This window comes from Miniopterus schreibersii (genome assembly GCF_964146895.1).
Source record: "Miniopterus schreibersii genome assembly, chromosome: 16".
Lineage (NCBI taxonomy): Eukaryota > Metazoa > Chordata > Mammalia > Chiroptera > Miniopteridae > Miniopterus > Miniopterus schreibersii.
In genome coordinates this window covers 9,399,831-9,423,389 of record NC_138116.1, presented here as the reverse complement: position 1 = coordinate 9,423,389, position 23,559 = coordinate 9,399,831, and the positions used below count along the sequence as shown (strand labels likewise).

General features: G+C 55.2%; 1 protein-coding gene across 2 annotated transcripts in view; it reads right to left on the bottom strand.

Annotated features, from left to right (window-relative positions):
- Nucleotides 1–19,132, bottom strand: part of SCN4A (sodium voltage-gated channel alpha subunit 4) — a gene marked incomplete at its 5' end in the record, with an annotated part of 41,728 nt that extends 22,596 nt beyond the window's left edge. Inside the window, 10 exons of one of the 2 annotated variants that reach the window (XM_081162413.1) lie at nt 71–280; nt 1,038–1,179; nt 1,413–1,476; nt 2,186–2,500; nt 4,168–4,259; nt 4,569–4,697; nt 4,992–5,080; nt 5,226–5,345; nt 5,431–6,062; nt 19,089–19,132. In XM_081162413.1, the coding sequence (XP_081018539.1) occupies nt 71–280; nt 1,038–1,179; nt 1,413–1,476; nt 2,186–2,500; nt 4,168–4,259; nt 4,569–4,697; nt 4,992–5,080; nt 5,226–5,345; nt 5,431–5,703 (1,434 nt within the window). Of the gene's footprint in view, nt 1–70; nt 281–1,037; nt 1,180–1,412; nt 1,477–2,185; nt 2,501–4,167; nt 4,260–4,568; nt 4,698–4,991; nt 5,081–5,225; nt 5,346–5,430; nt 6,063–19,088 lie in introns of those variants that run through there. The other variant, XM_081162412.1, reaches the window with a different exon arrangement.
- Between the last annotated feature and the right edge of the window lie 4,427 nt (nt 19,133–23,559).

Sequence of the window (23,559 nt, the reverse complement as noted above, 5' to 3'; positions counted from 1 at the left end):
GCCTGGGGGAACCCAGGCTGAGGGGCGGGGAGATCCCTGGGTCCTCGGCCTCCTCTCTCTGAGTCCAGACCTTCTCCATCTCCTCCTGATGCTTCTTGAATTTTTCTAGCATCTGCTGAAACTCCTCTTCTCTCTCCTGATCCTCAGCCAGAGTGGCCTCGTTCTGCTCAGCATACGCCATGGCTACCACTGCCAGGATCAGATTGATGAGGTAGAAGGAGCCCAGGAAGATGATGACCACAAAGAAGAGCATGTAGGTCTTGCCAGCTGCTCGGAGGGTCTGGGAGCAGGGGCAGAAGGGAAGTAACCACATGGCACCCTGCCCGCTTTCACTCACCACCCCCTCCACGCGCCCGTTGTCCAGATGTGTAAACAGAGGCAGGGGCTGGTCATCCTTGGCAGGCTAAACCACCTTCTGGGAAGCTTCCAGATGTATACTCAGGACCCAGACTTTCCTGGTCCCCTGGCTCAGAGGGCCTTGAGGACCCCAGAGGGCCTTGAGGACCCCAGCCAGACATGGTGAGATCAGAGAGCCAGGATAAGAAATGGTGAACGTGGACTTTGGGGTCAGTTTAAATCCTAGCTTTGCGATGGTGCCTGATGTCTAACAAGAGCTCAACAAAGAGCAGTTATTATTATTATTACTACTTTCATTAACATCACCAGTGCTAGAAACATCACCGGGGACCTGAAGGCTCTGTCGCTCGAGACTTAGCTGGCCTCTTCTGCAAATGGCAGGAGCTAAATAATTGTGTGGGTAGAGCTGAATTTCTAAGCTGCCCTACCGGTTACTGCAGGGACTGGGGGTCTGTGCCAGGCTCAGATCTCAGCAAAGATGCGGAAGGAAGAAGAGGCTGTGGCTCAGATCTGGGCAGGTACCCAATGTTGGGGGGCTCTAAGAACCTGTCTGTGTGTAGGGGCACTGAGGGGTCCCACAGGTGAGACGGCCCTGCTGGGGGCCTGCCAGGCAATGAAGAGGTTGTGGGAATGGAGGGAGGTGGTTCCAGGGCTGGAGAACAGGGCGGGGGCAGCCATACCAGCTGGAAGAGGTTCTCCCAGTAGTCCTGTGTCATGAGGCGGAAGAGAGACAGGAAGGCCCAGCTGAAGGTGTCATAGCTGGTGTAGCCATAGTTGGGGTTCCGCCCGGCCTTTATGCACTCGTAACCCTCGGGGCAGCGCCTGGGGATGGTATGGGGCTGGTTTTAGGGATGAAGGAGAGCCCCAACTGGGGGGCAGATAGGGGGCCCCAAGGGGAAAAAATCCTTCAGTTCTGCCTGAGTCCCGAAAACGGGAAAGTGTTCCAGCCACACCTGTAGGTTCTCCTTACACCCCCCCCCAGGTCCTTGGCCCCAATCAGCCTCCATTTTCCCACTCCCCTGGGGCACCTTTTCCCATCGCCCAGCATCACTCACCCAGCGTCACTGCTGTTCCCACAGAGCAGGGCATCGAGGGCACCCTCCAGGTAATAGAAGTTCCCTTTGGGAGTCGGAGGCCACAAAGGAAACATGTCACCACATGAACACACTGTGGGCATGTGTACCCACTGCACACTTGGGTGGACCACACCAAATGGATTCTCTCTGGGCACCCCTCCCCCTCCTTTAGGGACAACCCCACGTCCTAAGGTCTCTGGGTAGATACACTACAGGGCGCTCAGCTCCAAGCGGTGTCAGCTCAGTGCCTAGTGTGGCTGCATAGTCGGAACACAGCAGGGTGCAGAGAGGCGGGAGGACCTGGTAGGTGTGTGCACGGGGCTGCCATGTACCCGCGCAGGGCCCCTGACTGAGGGCTGAGGCTGGGGGCCGGGGGAGGCTGGACTCCAGGGTACCAAGCTGAATTTGCCAGAAGGCATTGTATAGACTAATGGTGGCCATGTGAGAACATGTGTTTTGTGTGTATGAGTATGTAGATAGGATGTGGGTGTGTGAGTGCCTGGTGGTGGCCCTGCCAGGGAGTGAGTAGGTTAAGGAATAGGGAACATGGAACATTGCTTTTTATAGTGGAAGCGTTAGGATTTTCAAAGCAATTTGTCATTTGCTGTCACATTAACCCTTTGAGAAAAGTGTTATCTCAGTTTTACAGGTGAGGACTCTGAAGGTTAGGGTTGCCCAAGCATTTATCTCACAGGGGTCTGTGCTCTCAGGGCTGGGACTGGTCCCACTGGCCGTCCAGCCTCCCTTCTTACCTTCATCATTGATGTAAGCATCCCAATCAAAGGTATAGTTGCTGGCCCGGCTCTCCTGGCTGTTCCAGGTGTCATTGCCATACCACGTGTCATTGCTGTACCACGTATCATTGCCATACCACATATCATTGTCATACCACGTGGTGTTGGTGTCGTTGAAGGGTGGGGGCCACCGCACACACTTCTGCCGCAGATTTCCCATGAAGAGCTGCAGCCCCACCAGGGCAAAGACACTCAGGCAGAAGACGGTGAGGATCATCACATCTGAGAGCTTTTTCACCGACTGGATCAGGGCCCCCACAATGGTCTTCAGCCCTGACCATAGGGTGGGTAAGAGCATGGACGGGGGAGCAGACGGGGCGGCAACTCGCTCCTTTATCCCTCCAAGCCTCTGCCTACTCCATCTTCTTCAAGACTTGACCCACTAAGGACACCACTTCCCTGAAGCCTTCCCAAACTAGCCCGCCCTTCTCTGATCACATCCTAAATCAGGAGCCTTCGAATGGCCACAGAATCTCAGCCACTAGAAGAATGGACTATAAAGACTTCACAGGCTGCTGCCTGACTAATAGTGCAACACACACACACAGTGGCGCTTAATAAATGTTGCTAGGTAGGCATTCCCAAAGTGTGTTCCACAGAACACTAATCTCCCAAGCTGTGCCGTTAAAAGGGGCTTGGGGGGTTTCAATGTTTGGGAAAGGCCGAGCCGTATGTTCCGCTCTAGGAGGGTCACCTGTAAGGTCATCTTATCTAAGGCTTTGACAAGTCCTCTAGAAACAAGCAAAAACTTTAATACCATATGCCCCACTTTTTATAATGCCTGTTAACCCCCATGGAATATCGGGGTTCACTCTGAGAAGCTCTAGGCTGACTTTGCTTGACCATTGCATTCTGCCCCTTTGGACAGACAAAGGCATAAATAACTCATGGAATTTCGGGAACCCATTCCTTTCATTTATGGAAGAGCCACAACTTCCCTTGAGCCTAATTGTAGTGTCTCTCTCTTCCGTGTTAGTTTATTTCCTTTTCTATCCTGGCATAGACAAGAGATGCTCAGCAGTCTCCTTATAAAAACCCTCCTAAGCTCCAAGGATGCTTGGAGTGTGGCATCAAGGAAAGAGTTGTGGCCTTGGCTCTGTGGCCGACATGAGGTCTTCGGTAAGCACTTCCCCTTTTGGGGACTCTTGGTGTCTCCTTTCCAAACTGCAGTGCAAGGGCTTTGGTCTAGAGGAAAACTAAGGTACTTTCTAGAATCAAGACTGAACAATTTCCCCTCCTCCCAGAGCCTGCTCTCCATAAATCATCTTTCTCTCCTTTAATGAACCTTCTCCAGTTTCTCCGCACGCTTTTCTGAGGGTCTGGATGATCTGGATTCTATTTATTTCCTGCTTCTTGATGTATTACTTTGGCATTGCCCGGCCCCATGGCTCAGGGGGCAAGCAGTGTGTTCCCTAAGGAGCCCTCAGGGCCGGGACTTTCCACACTGATCCCTGTGTATCTCAGCTGGAGGTCGCTGCTTTGCCAAGTCTGATTATTTTATTTAACATACACGCCATGTACCCAGCAGAGTTCTCAGTACCTTATCGACTATTAAAGCATTTAATCCTCGTAACAACCGCATGCATAGCACTATTATTATCCACATTTTACAGACACTGAGGCACAGACAGGTTAAACCACTTGCCCAATGTCAAAATTAGGAAGTGGTGGAAGTGAGAACTGAGCACAGGCAGGCTGGCTCCAGAGTCTGTGTTCTATGCTGCCTCCTGCATGGGGCCCCTTCTCCTTTCTGGCCCTGGGAGCCCCTCTGTGCCCAAGTTTGGTGTGTGTTCTACACACATGGCCTGGGAGTCTTATGACTCTGGGTAAGGCTCCTGGAACTTGAGTATCGGGTTCTGGGCCTGGGCCCGGGCCTGGGGGTGGGGGTGGGGGTGGGGAGCTGTTGACCTGGGTAAAGGGTCCCTGCACCTTCCCAGTACCTGGGATGACTGTGATGGTTTTCAGGGCCCGCAGTACCCGGAACGTTCTCAGGGCTGAGATGTTGCCCAAGTCCACAAACTCTGTCAGGTACCTAGGTGGAGGGTGGGGTGGGGTGAGGGCTATGTCAGAGCCAGGGGTGGGTGAGAGGGTAGAAATCAGGAATCCCTGTAATTGGGGTTCCCACAGGGGGTTGGGAGCAGAGCAACACCCCAAAGTTCCTATTGGAGCCTGAGAGTTGGAAAAGAGTGCAGGAGATTTGCTGGGGAGTGGGGTGGCCTCCCAGTGGGTGAGGGCCCTGCAGTCCAACCCTCTGAGAGGGTCAGTTGCTCCACTGCTCTTGCTGAGGCCTGGCCCTCTCCGCTCCCCTCCTTAGTCTGGGGACACCCTGGCCCCTGCTCACGCCATCATGATGACACTGAAGTCCAGCCAGTTCCAGGGGTCCCGGAGGAATGTGAAGTCATCAATGCAGAAGCCTCGGGACAGCATCTTGATGAGGGATTCAAAGGTGTAGATCCCTGTGAAGGTGTACCTGGCGGGAGAGGGCCGGCCAGGGCCCAGCGCGTCACGCCTGGGCAGGGGTGTGGGTGGCAACGATGGACCTCCCAGGAGGGAGGCGAACAGAAAAGAAATATGCCACCCTGGGGCTGAAGCATGGGTGACAGTGACAGTGTGTGCCACCCTTGGGGCTTAAGGTGTTGATGGAGTGACAGTGACAGTATGTGGCTCCCTGGAACACAGTCCTCACCACCTGGGATGGCTGGTGTCCCGGGGGCAGGGCCGTCAGGGATGGAGGTGGGCGGGGGGGAGGGGAAGAGAGACTTACTCCACGTTCTTGGACCAGGGGGGCGGCTCACTCATGGTCATGAACACGCAGTTGGTCAGGATGGTGATCATGATGAACATGCTGAACAGCGTTGGGGGAGGGTCAAGGAAAGTGAGGGAGCAGGTGGGGAGGGGAGGTGGACAGAGGGCCTCCTGGCTCCGAGCACCCCGCTTTGCTTGTCCCTACGCCGCCCCGCCTCTCCCCGGCCCCGTGCTCCCCCACTCGGGCAGGATATGAGTGGATGAGCACCTTGATGGCGCCTCGCCTGATGATGTTGAAGGGGCTCAGCAGGTAGAGGGCGGGCGTGGCGGAGAAGCGGAAGATCGCCTTGCCCTTGTTGAGCACGATGAAGGTCTGCGGGGAGAGAGCTGTGAGGCCCGGGCACAGGGACGCAGGAGGGCGGCTCAGACAGGCGGAGGGAACCCTCCCAGGCCCCAACCTTCTTGTCACTGTAGTAGGGGTCCAGGTCCTCCAAGGGGATGCCGATGACCTCCGGCGGGGGGTCCCCATAGATAAGGGGCAGGCTCTTGCCAGCCTCCAGGTCGCTTCGCGGCTTCCGTTCGGGCTCGTCGATCTCCATCTCCTTGTTGCGCTGCTGCCGGGCGGCCTCCTCCACCGCCCGCTGTTCTATGGCTGCCAGGGACTCCTGGGTGAAGGGGCGCAGGCTGTGGGGGCCCACGGGCACCACGGTGGGCAGAGACAGGCGGGCCATCCTTGCATCCTGGGCTCAGGGGCCAGGAGGGAGGCGGGCCACCAGGGCAGCTGTAGCGTGCAGCCCCCCAAGTGCTGGGCGGCCACCCGCCCACAGGCCAGGCTGGGAGGGCGGGCGTGCAGGAGCTGCGGGGATTGCGAGCTGTGCCTGCAAGGCCTGGGTGCTGCTGCTCTAATGGTATTGGGCACAGGAGCATCACCCCTGAGCCCCGCACCACATTCTCCCCAGCTGGGGTTGGCTGCCCTCAGGACCGGTGACAAACCAACCAGATCCTCTTCGGCCTTGGGGACTTGGGGTCAATGCCCCAGTGCCCTCAAATGCCTCTTGGGCCTGAGCTCCAGGAACGATGTGGCTTCAGCCTGCAAGGAGAGAGAGAATCACAATGAGCTAATAGGCCCACGTGGCCTCCATCCCAGCGTGGGGCAGGAAGGAGTCAGATGTGAGATGTGCCTGTGGGCCCAGAGAATGGGCTAAGGTGAGGGCCTGGTGGGCTCAGCCTTAGGCAGGAATGGCAGATGGATTTCACCTTGAGGGCCAAGCTAGATTGGCTGCTATTGACCCCCGGATGTGAACAGAGACCATCGGAGGTTGCAGCTGGACTCAGTGCAAAAAGACTGCTGTGACTGATTCCTGTCTGCCGGGGGCAGAGGAAGGAGAATGTATTTGCCAGCCCTGGCCTGGAGGGAGGGGAAAGATTGGGGGTGTGGAGTGTCCTGCCTTGAGCTTAGGGGAAGTGTGATATTGGGCTGTGAGGGGAGAGAAGGAAGGGCCCTAGGCCCCGCAGAGGGTCCCACCAGCTCCCTCCTATGGGACCTGTGGGTCAAACCCCAAGGCAGGCAGGGGAGATGGAGAAGGAGGGTGTAGGCATGTGTCTAGGGGCTGCAGATACTAAGCGGAGAAAGGTCATGGGCACAGGAAGATGGACAGTTTCAGTGGGGGGCGGGGCTAGAGCTCCCAGGGACTGTTTGGCTGATGGTCCCTATATGAACTGGGTGCATAAAGGGGCACCCACCAGCAGCTTTAGAGGCCCGTGAGCACAGTGTGGACTATGTCTCCTGGGCCAGTCCCTTGGCCTCTTCTGGCCCCTGCCCAGCCGTTCTGAGCCTGTTCCCTGAGGGAGGGAGGCAGTGGGTCACTTATCTCAGAGGCCCTGGGGAAGAACCTGCATCAACAGGCAGGCACAGGGAGACCACCGCAGCCTGGTCATGTGTAGCCACCACGGGGCCCACACAGGCAGACCCTCTAGAGCCAACCAGAGCTACACTGGAGGGTGGCAGCCTTCTCACAGTGGGCCCACAAGCCCCAGCCAGCGCGGGCACCTCCTCAAGCTTAGTCAACAGGTGGGGCGGGCGGCCCAGGGAGCTGCGGGAGCCATTGGGCACAGCTGGCCACGCCCCTGCCTGGCTGCCAGCTGCTCCCCACCGTCATCACCCAGGGAGTCGAGTTTCCGCAGGGATGACTCTGCTCATTCCTGCCCACCCTGTCCCCCAGCTGCTCATTGGCCCCATCGTGTGCGTGGGAGTGTGGATGCGTGAGCACGCGTTCACACACACGCACACACACCCAGCCCGAAACCCCCTCCCAGGGTCCCCATAGTTTGTACCCTGCCACTTAGCACACGCCTTCCCGCCTTCAGCTCCATCACCAATCCCACATACACACCCGTACAGAAGATGCTGACCTGCCAGGTGACCCTGGAGGGACCCCACGGCTGCTGGGCACCCTCCCAGTTCACAGGCCCCGCTTGGCAACAGTCCCCTGGGCTATGCTGCCCACTCTCCTCCACAGAACCCAAGCGGGACCACAGATGCCAGGCAGCCTCCAGCCCCAGCACTTGGAACTACACTCACCAGAGTCAACAGAGGCCCCCAGCGGACAGCCCCGGTGGTTTCCGCTCAACTCGCCCTCCCTCCAGCACCTCACACTGGCACTGAGAGAAGAACCAGGCTGCCCCTCTGGCCACTCTCCCTCCCCTCTGTGAGCCCCTCCTTCCTGCTCCTGGGAGATGCTGCTCCTCCAGGCCCTGGTCTATAGCCCAAGCACAGCATGAACCTCTCCCCTGGTCTCCTCTGGCACAGGCAAGACCACCACTCACCTTCCTTCTGTGGTCTCTATAGTTTTACCAAATCTGTTCCCACGCCCCTGATGGCCCCACACCTGTCAAGTCACAGATCATGTCACCCCCCTGCTTCCCACTGCTTAATAGTGTGTCCACACTCCTCCACGTGGCCTTCCTGAGGCCTTCCATGATCTGATCCCTACCTTGCCAGCAACCCCTTCCCACCCTCTGGCCATGCTACCTCCCTTTTTACAAATGGACCAAGCTAGTCCCATCCCACCCATGCCTTTGCTTATGGTCTGTTTGCCTCCTGGAGTACCCCCTCTTTGTTGTCTTCCTGGGGAGCTTTAATTTACCCTTCTAGACTCAACCTACACAAAAAACACTGCCTCCAGGAAGCCCTCCTTGAGCACCCCGGCTGAGAGGATCAATCCTTTGTGCCAGCAGTGTGCCTAATGCTCAGTAAAAGTTTATCGAATGAATGAATGAGTTCCAGGAACGCTCCACCTTAGCCCCTTTCTCCGAGCCTTCAGCCCTTCCACCCTGCACCTCCTCCCTCTCCACCAGATCCCTCACTTTACTTCCCTCCTTTTCCACTCTCAGTTACAAGAGCCATCATCACAATCCTGCCCTAGAAAGCACCCCCAACCCCTGCCTCCTCTGTCCTTCCATCCCACTCGCCTGGGGAAACCCCAGCCGCCTGTCCCAGCCCTGCTGTCCTGAGTCAGCCCCTGGGCAGCAGGGCATTGCTGGAGCAAAGGCAGGCGCTGGCTGGCCTCACGCTGACTTCGTGGCCACAGGCTCCAGGTGTGCCCTCCACTCTGCCCTGTGAGCGCAGGTTTCCCTGGTAGCCTCACTTTTCCATGTTCGGGGAACAACCATTTCACGTCTTCTTTTCTTTCCTCAAACCTCCCGCTCCCTCCCCATGATGCTCCCGGCTGGTGACTTGGCCTCGAGTCTTCGTGGAGAGAACACAGGAGTCATCACACAGTCCAATGGGTGCACCCACCTTCGCTGCCCCACCCCTTCTTCCTCCGCCCAAGCCAGCCAGGCCTTCCACTTGGGCTCAGGCCCACCCGTCTTCCCTTCCCAAGGACCTTACTCTCTACCTGTCGCCTCTCTACCACCATCAGCGACTCCCTCCTTCAAAACAATGGCAGCCGTGACAAAAACTACCCTCCTGGCCTCCCACCTCCCTCATCGGTTGCCCTATTTTTCTCTTCCTCTTTACAAACCAGCTTCTTGGAAAGTGTCTACACCAGCTGTCTCTCCTTCTTTACCTTTCATTGGCTCTCCAACCCCTTCCAACCTGGCTTCCTTTTCCCCAACTCAACCGACGCGGCTTTTGTCAAGTCACTAGCACCGTCCCCGGTGCCAAGTCTGCTGAACACGTTTCTGTCTTCACCTTCCTCAGCCTCTCAGGAGCATTCAACCCAGTTGGCCGCAGCCCCCTTCTGGAATGCTCTGCTCTCTCGGCCTCCATGAGAGCACACCCATGGTTTCCCTCCCGCCTCTCTGGCTGTTCCCTCTCCATTTCCTGTGCTCATCCCTCTTTCTCTCCCCAATATCTCAAGTTTCTCAAGACTCAGTCTGGCTCTGGATGGCATTCCTGTGACTGTAAATAATGTTACAGGAACATGAGAAACTTCCCGTTCGAACTCCACACTGATACATTCTACTGGCTACCAGACCGCTCCATGTGGGTAGCTAACAGGCACCCCAACCTGCCGTGTCTGGAATGACACACTTGTGTTCTTCCCATAGTCTGTTCCACCCACAGTCTGTTCCACCCACAGTCTTCCTCAGCCCAGGAAATGGCACCACCATCCATCAGGTACTCAAGTCAAAATTCGGGGTGCCTCTTTGAATTCTCTTTTTTCCCTTCATCTTCTATATTCAGTCTGTCCAAAGTTCTGCTAATACCATCTCCAAAATATCCCTAACCTCACCTTTTCCCCCTGGTCCCTATCACAATAATCTCTTGCAATAGCCTATTTCCTGCTAACTGGTTTGTCCTGTCCCCTCCAAATCAGTCCCACAAAGCCACCGATGACCTTTTAAAAACAAGAAATGAATCATGCTTCTCCTGCTTAAATTTCTCCAGTAACTTCCTGTCGCACTTAGAATAAAACCTAAACAAATGCCTTATGATCCAGCCCCTGCCTACCCCTCCCCCCGCTCACTCTGCACCAGCCCCGGCCTCCTTCCAGCTCCTTGACCACTGGGACCGCGTGTGCCCTTTGGCCCTTTGCTCTCCTGGAGCTCTCATCCCCTCCCTTTTCACACGCTGTTCCTTCTCACCTGGACTAGGCTCAAATGTCTCTTCTCCAAGAAGGTTTCTCCTCCTCTAGCCTCCATCACAGTCCCCTGCATTTTCCTTGACATCATTTATCATAATTGGCAATGGCTTGTTTATTTGACTGGTTTATTTGTCTGTCTCCTCCCCTAGACTAAAACGTCAAGAGGGCAGGAACTGTCTAAGTTACCATGGCCAGTTCCAGCAATGGGCACACAGGAGGCACTCAATTCATGTTTGCTGAAAGAATGAGGGGGTGAGGCCTTGCATATAGACCTTTCCAGGGATAAATGGATTCTGACATATTCCATCCATCCATCCATCCATCCATCCATCAGGTTCATAAGCCAGAAGCTGAGCCAACCCTGAGTAGGACACAAAGATGTACCCGTTGGGCATCCTGCCTTCCGAGAGCTGATAGTGGGGTTCTCGGTAGCAGTGGGCACACGTGACTATGATATGAGGAGAAAGTGATGCCCTCCCTAAAGCGGGGAGGTGAGTGTGCTACAGGAATTCAGGTGGCTGAGTACTTACGTCCAGGTCAGGGAAAGAAAGATGTGATTTTTCATCTGGGCTTCAAAGATGAGTAGGTTATGAACACCAGGAAGTGGAGGGAAAGGACACTCCAGGGAGAGGGAACAGCCGGAGCAAAGACGGAGGAAGGACAGAGGGAATTACACTTGTGTCAGCCTTTGTTTAGGAGATTGTGGGAGGTGGGTTGGAAAGCTGGTCCAGGGCCATAAATGACAGGCCAGGAAGCCTGGACATCATCTTGCTGCCTTGGAGAGCCCCTCATAGGGGCAAAGGGTTGAGGTGCCTTGTGCCCACCCTTTCAATGTATCTAGAGTAGACGGGACAAGCTATGTTGGGCACCAGTGGAGGAATGAAAGGACACCTGGGACCTGTGCACAGTGAGTTCCTGGCTGGGACCAACATGACAACGTCCCATATCGTGGGTTGGGTATTGCGCTAGCAGATCTCCATGTGGCTCCTCCAGCCACAACCTGGAGTAAAGGGGGCCAAGGAGGCAGCTCGAACACTCCTTCTACCAGCCAAAGATCAGACTCCAGCCTCGGCTCTGTTCCTCAGATGTGGCAGCTAAAGGCTTCCAGGGGGCTCCAGGCAACCTCTTCCCACTGAACTTAAGAATGTTGGAGATGCAAGGATCCAAGAGATCAAGGAATCCAACCCCCTCATTTTACAGAGGGGAAACTGAGGCCCAGCGAGGAACAAACTACCTCCAGATCACACATTTATTCATTCAACAAACATTTCCTGAGCATCTGTTCTGTGCTGGGCTCTGTTCTGGGAGCCAGCGATAGAGCAGCAGCGAAGTCCCTGTCCTCACCGAGCTTGCATTCCAGAGGGAGGAGGCAGATAATAAATAGGGAAGCAAATAAGATAATTTTAGAGAGTGATAAATGAGAGGCCAAGCCAAAATTAAAATGCAGCTCCCTGGGTGCCAGGGCCAGAGCCCATTTGGTAAGTGAGAAGCCCCATTGGAACCGGCGTCGAAACGGAAGTTTGGGCAGAAGTGGTGGGTAAAGTTAGGCCATCTTGGGGGCCTGGAGGTGGTGAGAAGACAGGGACGGGTGGGGGAGGAAGGGTCGAGAGTCACGGAGCCAGGTGGGGCCAGCTGTCTGCAGGCAGTGAGCCCAGGGTGAGGACACTGGAGGGTGAGGCGTCTCTTCTCTGGAGCTGGTCCAGCCCAGCATTGTCTCTCTCTCTCTCTGTGGGGCTGCCAGATCGGAACACCCAATTCCAGATATAGTCTGACCACACAGAGAGGCCTTTTCTCCCTGGCCCGGACACCCTTTGTATTCATTCATCCCAACATGACATTGCTGCTTCAGCAGCCCACTCACAAGGTGGAGTTTGCAATCACCCCTGTGATTTTGCCTCATGAGCTGTGGTCAAATTAGATCTTCCCCATCTTATAAATTATGCAACTGATTTTTTTTTAAATCCAGGTGGACCTCAACAAAATACTTGAAAATTGAATCCAAGAGTGTATAAAAAGTATTATAGGACTAAGTGGGATTTATTCCAGGTATACAACGCAGGTTCAACATTAGAAAAGCAATTGCTGTAAGTCACCACATCAATAGGCTAAAGAAGAAATACCACGTGATTATATTAACAGATGCAGAAAAAAAGCATTTCACAAAATCCAACACCCATTCATGATAAAAACTCTCAGCAAACTAGGAATAAAGAGGAACTTCCTCAACCTGATAAAGAACATTTACAAGAAACCTACAGCTAACATAGTATCTAATGATAAAAAACCGGAAACTTTACCACTAAGATCAGGAACAAGGCAAGGATGTCACCTCTCACCATTCCCTTTCAATATCGCACTGGAAGTGCTAGCTAATGCAATAAAACAAGAAAATGAAATAAAAGGTATACTGATTGGGAAGGAAGAAATAAAACTGTCTTTGTTTGCAGATGACATGATTGGCTATGTACAAAATCTGAAAGAATTAACGACAAAAACTCCTGTAACTAATAATAATTTAGCAAGTTTTCAGGATGCAAGGTTAATATAAATCCAGGTGTAGGATATTACACCTACCTCTACTTAAGTTCCTCTTGTTCATTGCACTTCTCCACCTGCAGTCTTTTGTGAAAGCCTGTTGGATCTTGATTTTCCCCTCTCAGTTCAAGGCCATCCCTCACAGCTGGGTGTCTGTGATCCTGATTATCCCAAATTATTGGTCAAACAAGGCTCAGGACAGACACTACTACTCCCCTCCCTCCTGCCGACATATGCTTCTAGAATCTTCTCTCCTAGAACACATATGCTTTCAAGAAGGGTCCTTCAAGCATCCAGAAACCCGCATAGCTGCACTGAATCAGCCTGAAATCCCCCAAGAGCCTCAGCCATGCCCCTTCAGCCTATGGTGTAAAAGCCGCTGTGAGAAACTATCCTGTAAAATGGAAAATGGGTGTGGCCTGCCCCTCAGAGGCTGTCTCCTAGGGCATATCCTCGAGGATGTAGAGGTAGCTTGCTGACCTTGTTCAGGCCCCAGTCACCAGCCTTCCTGCCAACCAAGCATTCTCTTCATCTCTAGCAAAACTTCTGGTCACCCACCAGGGTTTGGCTGTTTGGTTTCTCTGTGGATTGGGAGCAAAATTATCTGCAGCTGTATGTGGCCAGAGAAGACCCCTCAAACTATCATCTACAATGGGGGCTCAGACTTACAACTTTCTGGGAGACTGAAACAGGTCCAAACTTTTTCTGTCCTGGCCAAAGACAGCATCCGGCATCCAGTGGCCTACTTCCCAAATTCCTACATTCCCGCTGTGGCCTAACTCCAAGAATACAAAATGGATCCCCATGTCCCCCTAGTTGTAAATCTCAAGTCACAGCTTTTTCTCAGCTAGGGCAGGGGTAGTCTGGGGTTGGGGATGGGAGGGCAGCTGTGTTGTTTCTTTGCCAGCACTTAGGGTCTTGGCCTTGATAGGCCAGGGGCCTGGAGGAAGTCACCCGGGTGGCCCCCCTTCTGGTCTAACACTCTCTGCAGAGGAAGTTGGCCCCAAGGAGTCTTGGAGGGTGGCCTGAAGCCCAGAGCCGAGTGCAGAAACCTCCGGACTTTCAGGAGCCCTGGGAGTTCTGGCAACAGTCGGGGTCACATGGGATGCTCCTGGGTGTGGGCTGGGCTGATGCTGATTGCATTTTCCCTGTGAGGCCCACTGGGTCAAAACAAACCCTTTTCCAGGCAACTGATTCAACCAGCCTGATGATCTCTCCTCCCTAAAGGGTAAGAATGACAGTGGTGGCCACATTTATTTTGCACTTACTGTATGCCAAGGTTGGCTTCCTGTTCAGGATATGTTGGCAGCCCCTCTCCCTCAATCAGCTCTGCACTCTGCCAATTCCCAAAGGTCTCTCTAAGAACATTCATTAGATTTTCCCCCAACTTGCCTCCTCCTCCCAAACCTGACCCTTTCTCTCCGACCGGAGTGCTTCTGGTTGGCTAGGGGCCCGATGAAATAAAAACCCACAAATGGTCTGTGTTTCAGTTTTGTGAATTGTGTTCCCTTCCCACTAACCCCTCCCAGCCTATCTGTGGGCCCTGGAAGTCTTTTCTCCCCAAAAGCAAAGGCCTGAGAGTGAGTTTCTCCTTCTAACATTGAGCCTTAAATCAGAGGAATTTATCTCATCTCAAAATATAGAATTCTAAGCCTCAATCAGCTTGGAAAAGAGTCTATTTGGGGTGGAGGGGTTGGTCCTCTGGTCCCCAAACTTCAGCACCATTGAGCTGACAATGCATAGGCCCAAGAAGCAGAGGCTTAAGAGCTATTTTTTGATGAAAAGTAGTCATGGATACATTCATTCGGTGCTTACTGTGTGCCAGGCACTGTTCCCAGTGCTTCGAATTCATCATCTCAGCTAACAAGTGGCAGAGCAAGGATTCGAATGCAGCTCTTTGATGCCAAACCCATGTGCCTGCTACTACAAACGCTGCCTCCCTACAGCCCCTTGGAGACCTGGGCTGGGCATGGCCGCCCTCCCCCAGTACAGGGCTCACCCAGGTTGAGGCCCCAGGCTCACCCAGTCTGATCCTCACCCGTGTGTCCTTGGGCCAAGCCCCTGAATGGTGTGGGTTGGGGTAGGAGTCTGGTAGGACCAGGCTCAGGCCTCCTGGAACCTCGTGGTGGGAGCTGTGGGTGGTGGGGCTTACAGGCCAACAGTTTGATAAAGAGATTTCTTCAAGGTTTGGTTTTTATTTGCACTGATCGATCCTCACATACCCCAAACTCCCTCTGCAGCCCACTTGTGCATGTGAGAATGTGCACACACATGCACACACACAAACACCTTGCTGCCGTGAGTCATTTCTCAGCTGGTCCAAAGGCTGGAAAGGCTGATTAGTTCAGACTTGGGGCTTCCTACCCTCTGCTGGCTTAGTGATTTCCAAGGAGCAGCCAGGCATGGTGACCCAGGCTCCATGGATATCCCCCCCCCCCCCAAACATGTGTGCACCTTTCCTTGCACACACGTCTAGGGCCACTGCCCGGCCCTTGAGCAGAGCCTCCCCTGCACACAGGCATTGCGGAGCTGCCTCCCTCCACGCCCGGTCCCCACATCTGCTCCTACCTGTGTTACCGCCCCGGTGCCTGCCTCTGTTTGGCCTCTGCTCTCCTCTCTCTCTGCCCCGCACCCATCACCCCTCCCAGACCACAGATGACAGGCCTTTTTCCTGCCTTGCGTCCACCAAGAAGCCACCAAGAGGGTTGTTCGAAACTGATCCTGAGCCTGGAGAATTCCAGGACTGATCTGCCTCCCTAATCCCTCCATCAACCCTTAACCATCTGGGCAGGGTGGGCTTTGAGCTCGAGCCCCAGGCCCCAGCCAGGCCCCGGGAGCTGGGGTCATGGTCACCAGCACTAGGATGAGTGGCCCTCTAGCTGCCTGAGGATTTGGGGCCTATGACCTGAAACCTCCAAGAAAGGTGGATGGACTGTGTCCTGCCCTTCAGCCAGCCACTCGCGGCTGCCACTTGCTCAGAGAACTTGCTCAACCCCAGAAACTGCTCCAGGGATGTTTTCTTACCAACTACCTAATAAAAGACCCTTCTCCAAAGTAAGGCCTATGGAGAACTTAGAAGCCTCAGAGAGGACGAGAGTCACCGGCGGACCTTACTAAAGTGAGTGGGAGGGACCCCGCTTGGCTGCTTTGGCTTCACAGCTCTCAGCTCTCACAGCAACACTTGCAAACTCCTGACGCTCCCAGAAGCAGCTCTGCAGTCCTTTTATAAAGGGGTCCCCCTCACCTGAAAAATACACCCCTCCCAGCCACACAGGGATAAGGTTGCCCTGCTTCCTGCCCGGCAGCCCCACCTTCTTGCAGCTCCTTCTTGGTCTGTTACCCCCCAGCCCCCCAACAGTAGACGTTTGTTGTAGAATCAGCCTGGGAACAGCCTCAGTGGTTACCTACTGGTTAACGCTGTAGAGCAGATTACTTGCCACTCATTGTTCTGGGCACCTCACGTCATGAGCTCCTTTAATTTTCACCATGATCCTATTGTTATCACTGCATTTCACAGATGAGGAAACTGAGGCACAGAGAAGGTCAGTAAACCCCCAGAGGTTATTTACATAGTAAACTAGGGCCGGAAGCCTGGCCCTCCAGCTCTTGAAAGAGGCCTTGGCTCTTAACTGCCAAGCTACATCTCCATGACCTTCCATGGCCTATCTGGTGGGGGGGTTCACAAACCAGTTCAAAAACAGTGGGGTCGGGTGACTACCGCACTTTCCATCTCTGCCAGGGGTCCTGCAGGGAGGGGGTGGCCTGCCCTTGGAGGGATACAGCCCTGGGCTCCTTGAGCCCCTCCTGCTCCTCCAGCTGACCCACATCCCCAAGGAGGGCTGTTGACTGAAAACTGCTGGGAATAAAAATAGCTGTTGCTGATGAGGCAGATTGGGGGCCAGAGCACATGAAAGGCCTGGGGCAGGGGTGGTGGAGGTGAAGTTACCGGGGTTCCCCAGCTCTGTAAGCACCTTCTGAGGGAGTTGCAGGGAGACCAGGCCTATACCTGCCACTGCAAAGCTGGGGACACACACCCCTAGGGCTACCCATGGGAACCCGCTGCCCCCCGGGCCTCAGTAATGAGCTCTTCCTACACCCAACCTGTACCAGGGTCAGCTTCTCCCTAGGGAGCAGTGACCTTGGCCTCTGTGGACAGAGCCCTGCTACTCACTGGCATATGCCCCTGATAAGTGACAGGACCCTCTGGCCTGAGCCCTCCTGGTAAGGGGAATCAAGAGACAGAAGGTTTGTATAACCCGCACTGTGGTTGTTGACATCCTGTCTCCCTACCTGCTCTCCAAGGCCCCCAGGCTCAGATTTTTTATTTATCTTCATTGCATCTCTCTCCAGTCGCCTGGAGGGAGCCTTTCTACCTCTCTCTGTAAGGTCCAATCCATCTCTCCTCTCTGACTACCCCTCCCCCTCGCAGCTTCTTCAAACCTCACCCTTGGCTGTGCCCCCACCCCCTTCCTGCCATTATCTACACTTTTCTCTGTTCTTGTGGCTAGAGTTGCCCCTAAAGGCAGGGACCTTGTCAAGACCACCCCCAACCTTGGCCAAGAGCTCTGTGTCTTTGGCATCTGATTCAGGGTTTCCCCTTGGCCTGGATCTGGGGTTAAGGCACAGAAACCGTGGCGACAGACGCTGCTGGGCAGCCCTGACACTCAGGCCAGCCTAGAGCTGGGAAGGTGACCTCGAGTTCTGACCCCCTACCCCATGCAGGTTCCCAACCAAATGACAAGCAGTGTGGGGCTGAGACACGGCCACCTAGGAAGGACCCTTCATTGCCTTCCCTAAACCCTGCCAAAGTTCCAGCCAATCCCAAGAGAAGCCTGGGAGGAAGATGAAGGTGGACTCTTGGGCTATGTCTGGGCCCCTGTGTTGTCCCCCACAGGTGGTGTGGCTTCAAATATTAGTGTGATGACCACAACTGTCCACACCCCTGCCATAGAGTGAGGCCGCCAGCCACGGGCAGGGGACTGGGGCTGACCCAGAAGAGTCTGGAGGGTCCCGGGAGAACCAGCCGTTTCTGCCTTCAACCCCAGCCCTGCACTCCCGGAGTCTCCTAAGCTCAGTTGAGGGACCCCCCCGGGGGGGGGGGGGGCAGTCACAGCCTTGGTCACAGATGAGAGACAATGCACCCCCCTGGCTCTGCCCCACCTCTCTGTCAGCCGCTTCTCTCCAGACTGGCCACCCCGGCCGGAGGTTTGTCTCCACCTCCACTCCTGAGCTGGCTCATCAGATGGTCTTTAGGGCTCCTTCGGGCTCTAACCTTCTCGGGCCCTGGGGTGATTTATTTCTCCGCAGACCCCTGCTGCCGGTCGTATGGGTGGGAGTGGGACATGTCTAGTCCCCACCTGGAGGGCCACCTCCCCACAGTGGGGCTCTGTGAGCCCTCATCTTGACCTGGTCCCCTGCCCTGATCCGGTGCCCTGAGCAGGGGGATGGGCGCCCAGGCACAGTACCTAACCCAGAGGACTGGGAAGCGGCTCAGGCCTCCCCCCACCCCAGTGCATCCCTGGAAAGCCTCAAGCAGCCCCCTCCCCACCCTCAGGGCCCTCTAGACGGGACTTCCCAACCTTTTGAACAAATGCCCCCGTCTGGTAAGCAGCAACCCTCAACCCACTGCCCTTCAGAGCCACACGCCGCTCCAAACACCATCCCGCTCTGCTCAGACCATGCCTCCTCCACTGGCCACTGCCGCCCTCCCTGCCAGCGTCCCGGGGCCCACTCTGCGCTCGGCCCTGGCACCGCGCCCCTGCCCCAGCTCCTGCCTCCGCCCTGCCCTGAGTCTCCTCCTGGGTCCCCCAGAGTCTCCCCAAGCTGGCCCCATCTTTTCCCCCTCGCTACCGGCTTTCCGGCCACAATGCCAGAGCCACTCCTCGGGCCCCCTCCCCTTCCCGGCTTCTCGGGGAAGGAGCCCGGCTGAGCCCCAGGGAGCAGAGGGGCAGGGCGGGCAGAGCCGGGAAGGCGCAGCCGGAGACGCGTCCTCTGCTGGCATCTCACAGATTCCAGTTTCAGAGAGCAAAGGGGCCGCCGCCACCCCCACGGCCTGCCTCTCCTCCCCCCACACCCCTGCCTGGGCCGCGAACAGGCCCCTCCACTCTCCTCTCCTGAAGAAATGCAGCCCGGTCTCTGTCCCTTGTGTCACCCCATGTCCGTCTGGAGCCAAGCCTTAGTCAGTGGGCCATTTGTGACCAGGGCGAGGGTGAGGACCCTTCCCGAGGGCAGGACAGCCAGCCAGGCAGGGGCACAGAGAGCAGATGGCAGGGCAGAGAGAGGCAAGTTTGGGGACAGAGGGTCAAGGCACTGGGACCTTCTGCGGGGCAGCCGAGGAGCAGGGCACGGTGTGGGCGGGAGGGCAGAGGTGCCCAGAGCGAAGTGGTGATTCGTCAGAGCCGGGCTGGGCTGGGGGCCGTTGCCCTGCCCCTCGGGGTGGCCTGGCCTCGGGGTGCCAGCCCAGGAGGGGCGCGGAGGGGCGCAGTACTCACTGTGGGACGGAGCGGAGTGCCGGCTGTCATGCCCACCTCGGGCTGAGGCTGGGACTCTGGGGGACTTGGCCGGGGGGCCGGGCCAGCGGGGACAGCTGCTGCCGCTGATGTCACGGGGTCATGAGTGAAACCTGAGGACTGGGCCAGTCTTCAGGTGGGAGCCGCAGCCGCACTGGCCTCACTGGGGGTGCTCCGGGCACATCCTGGGACAGCCTGGGCTGGGGCCGGCCGACCCAGGAGCGACAGCGTGACACACTCGCCCACTCACGCCCGCACACACACACTCATAGGGGCACACGTACGAGCCCATACACGCGGTTGCTCTCCCTCCCGTGACAAACGTACACAAACTCATTCTTGCACGTGAACCTCCTTTCACACTAATTTCCAGAAACACTCCTGTGGCACACACATGCACTCACACACACTCGTGTACAAGCCCCAAGTGCTCACACACTCACACACGCTCGGCCACACATGTAAATCACTTTCGTACACTCACAGCCACGCTTCTGCTGCGTGTTACACCCATGCACACATGTGTGCTGCTCACGCCTCAGACACACCTCACACTCGCACAGGCTCGTGCATATGTGTGGACTGTTACGTTGTGTAGCCCTATGCTCACTCTTGTCAGATGAACACGGATGCCACACCACAGAACTAGACTTGTATGGGGCGTACATCTGTGTGCACACTGCCGCTCGCAGTCCAGCACACGCATTTGTGCGTTTCCACACGCGTTACTTACACCTGTGCGGTGGCCTGCCCACATACAACCTCCTGCTCACACCTACAAAGGGCCGCCTATGCGTACCTGCGGTCACTAGATTTTTATCCAGTGAATGCCTATCTGTACACTTACGCCTACACATCACATACCCAGACGCACCTAAACATCACACCCAAACACCCCCACACCCCCACACACCTACACAACATACCCCCCCCACATCACACCCAGACACAGCCACACATCACATACCCTGACACACACATATCACACACCCAGACATACCTACACATCAAACACACACACACTCCCAGACACACACACATAGCACACACCCAGACGTACCTACACATCACACCCAAACACACCCACATATCACACACCCAGACATGCCTACATCACGCACACACACGCACACACACACGCACACACACACACACACACACCAGTCTCCAGAGTCATTTCTCCACCACCCCCCCACCCCCCCACCCCCCCCACCCCCCGTCTGACCCTCGGAGCTCGGGGAGGGCTGTGGTGAGGGGGGGTGAGGCCTGCTCAGCCCGCCTCCTTCCACTCTGGGGCTGTGGTGACCCCTAGTGGAACAGTTGTGAAAGGCCCCATCTCCCAGCTCACCCACCAGCGCCCGCCCAGGCAGACAGAGTCCCTGGGTGAATCCAGAGTCCTGTCCCCCAGATCTCCCTGCCATCACTCCCCCAGTCTCCCATGCTCATCCCTGAGTCTGTCCTGGCAGCCAGGGCCCCGGCTGAGTCATGGACAGAGCGGACTTTGGGAGGGGCACAGGTTCAATCTCAGTTGCCCACGAACAAAAGAATTCTGCAAAACAGAACCCCCTTTCAGAAAATCCCACCCTGGTTCACAGGAATTGGCCTTGTCACACCCTGTCCCGTCCCTAAGCCCCAGCCTGAGCAGTCAAGTTCCTCCTATGAGTCATTTGGTCAGGGGGACTCTCTGGGAGCCTCAGGAGGTGCTCCCCATGGTTGCTGGCACCCTAACTCCAGGAAGCCAGGGAGGGGAGGGCTCTGAAACCATCCCACAGCTCAGTGTGGTGGATGGGACCTTGAGACCAGATCCTCATCACAAGGTGTCCCACTGATGTGATCTATGTGTTCCTCAGTCCCCAAAAGTACCACCGGGGTGGGGCCTGTTGGACAAACCCCCCCCACACACATCTCACAAGGATGACCATGCTTTGCAGAAACTGCATCACCAGAGCCTCTAAACCAAAAGGAATTTCTTCACGATTGTGTTTCCGAGGCTCCTTCACCGTGCTTAGGTAGTCACGTAATCCTGCAAAGCGGCACTTAACTCCTTTCCTCCCGCCCTCATATTCTAGCTTCTCCCACTTTGTGCCTCGGGAACTGAGCCCAAGCAAAGGGCTCACTGCTGGGCCATCTCTCTGCTCGGCATGTCCTCACCTGTATCAAAAAGGAGCATGGAAATTTCCACTTGAATTCTTAGAAGGGCCCTTTTCTCTCCTTTTCTGAGGGTGTAAGGAGGGAGCTCATTTTTCTAGTTCCGTAAATTCCCTTGATTTTACATACACATCCCCCTATTAATAGACATTGAGTTATGTTCACTTTTCAACTCTTAAAAATGACACTATAATGAACACATTTTATTAGAAATCTTTCTCCGTGTTTAGCTTAGTCCCAGGAATAGATTTTACCAAGGCAACAGGGAGGACTTTGGGTACGTACTATCTTGGGACACTAAAAACAAAAACCTCCAAAACAAAAAAACAAAGATGCAAACAAGAGGAAAAGTGAAAAGGAAATAGGTGGAGTGGTCAATACCAAAGAAAATAACAGTAGGCAGGGCAAATAGCTGGAAGCGGCTCCTCCTAGGTTGGACTGATGGTAGATCTACAAGCAAACAGCTCTGGCAGATCAGTGTGTGGCTTCCCCTTTCATCAAATAGCAAACGCTTGTTTCCTTTGACAAAGGACTCTAACTGAACAGAAGCGGGGTCATTTTATTTCAGCCCTGTCTTCCAAAACACAAGATACACGTAGGTTAATAGGCAATCCTCTATCGGAGGTATTGAACCAGTCGCCTCTTCCTGCCTGTTTCCCACGGTCACCTCCAGCCTGCTCTGGGCTCCCTTTAGAGGGGTGAGGGTGGTGGCCTCCTTGCTGGCCTCCTTGCCTCAGCTTAATTCATTGACCACTATATTCCTAGACCAATTTCCTTCAATGTTTATTTCAGTATTTCACTTCACCAAACACAAATTTATCCTAGAGCTACTAGAACAGTTTAAGAAATTTTCAGCAGCTTAGGGGCAGATAGGGAGAAAGTGGGAGGTCAGTGGCTTAGTTTGGATTCCCCCAAAGGCCAGGATTTGGGAGCATGCTGTTTATTTGGAAGGGAATCTCAGGAAGCACTGTGGGAGAGCGGAGAAGTGACAGGAAGGAGAGAAAAGCCAATAGAGAGTGCTTGTGAGCAGGCTGTCACTGGGACAACTGGGGCGCAAGGCCATGGGGACTGCTGAGAGACTGTGGGGAGGACCCTCAGAGTTGTCCCACTGAGGCCAGGGGGTTGGGGAGCTTACCATCCATTCCTGTCCCTAATGCTCCAGGGTTGCTCCAAGGAAAACCTCAGGACTGCCTCCCTGTGGCCAGAAAATGCCCCCAGGTGGAGAGACTAGGTGAGTGCAAGAATCAATCGCAGGGGACCCCTGGGGGAGGCTGGGGGTATGGGGACGCCCTGACAGCAGCTCTGTAGTTGCTTCTCTCTCTCTTCCTGCCTCCCTTCATCCCTCTCTGCACACACACGTACATACATACATGTGATTTTTAAAACAGAAATAAGATCTACTGTGCTTACTGATTGTTCTGCTCAACCCTTCGACCATCAATAGCTACATTCTGTGCCAAAATTGTCAGTGACTGTTCTGTTGGGAAGATACATCCCCATCAGACATTTGTTTTTCCTAATCCTGGTTGACATAAGCAAAGGTGCAAGGAACCAGATGAATCTCCCTAAAGCCCACCTCTCTCCTGCTCAAAACCCACCAAGAGCTCTCCATTACCCACATGGTGACTCCTAAATCCCATAATGAGGCTTTCGAGTCTGACCTGTCTCTGCCCGGGCTGCTGGAACTTCCCTCTGCCCGGCTCCTCCAGCACAGCCAGGCAGTGGGACCCACTGGGCCATCGCAGGCCCTGTCCATTCCTGCATGTGCACCTTTGCATGTGCCCCCAGCCTGGGGTGCCCTCTCACACCCATCAGCTTGACCCCATCCCGAGGGCCTCCACCTCCCTCAGAACTCATCCCTCAGTGGCCGAGTCCTCTCTTCTTCATGACCCCTCCTTGTGTGCCTCATCCATAGGGGACTTTGCACAGTCCTGTATCTTTGCTCTCTTCATGGTTGTGTTTTCACTTCCCAACAACGCTGGAGCCAGGGGGATATACTTCTGTGTCTGAGAGTTCAGAAGGTTGCTGTGCACACACAGGCACCTCCTCGGTCAAGCCAGCCAGTGGTGAGCACAGGGACTGGTTTTGTTTTTCTCCCCAGATAAGGTAGAGACAGAAAGGTACACCTGCATCCTCCACTCCCAGGGCCTGTGACCACAGGGCCCCATCTCTGTTTGTTGGTGGCGTGCTGAAGCCATAGGACCCACAGGGCAGCTAATGCACTGTCCGCAGGCCCCTTACCTAGAGACGGGAACTGAGGCTCAAAGGAGGCGGTAGAAACGGTCTTTCTGATTTTAGACGCCAG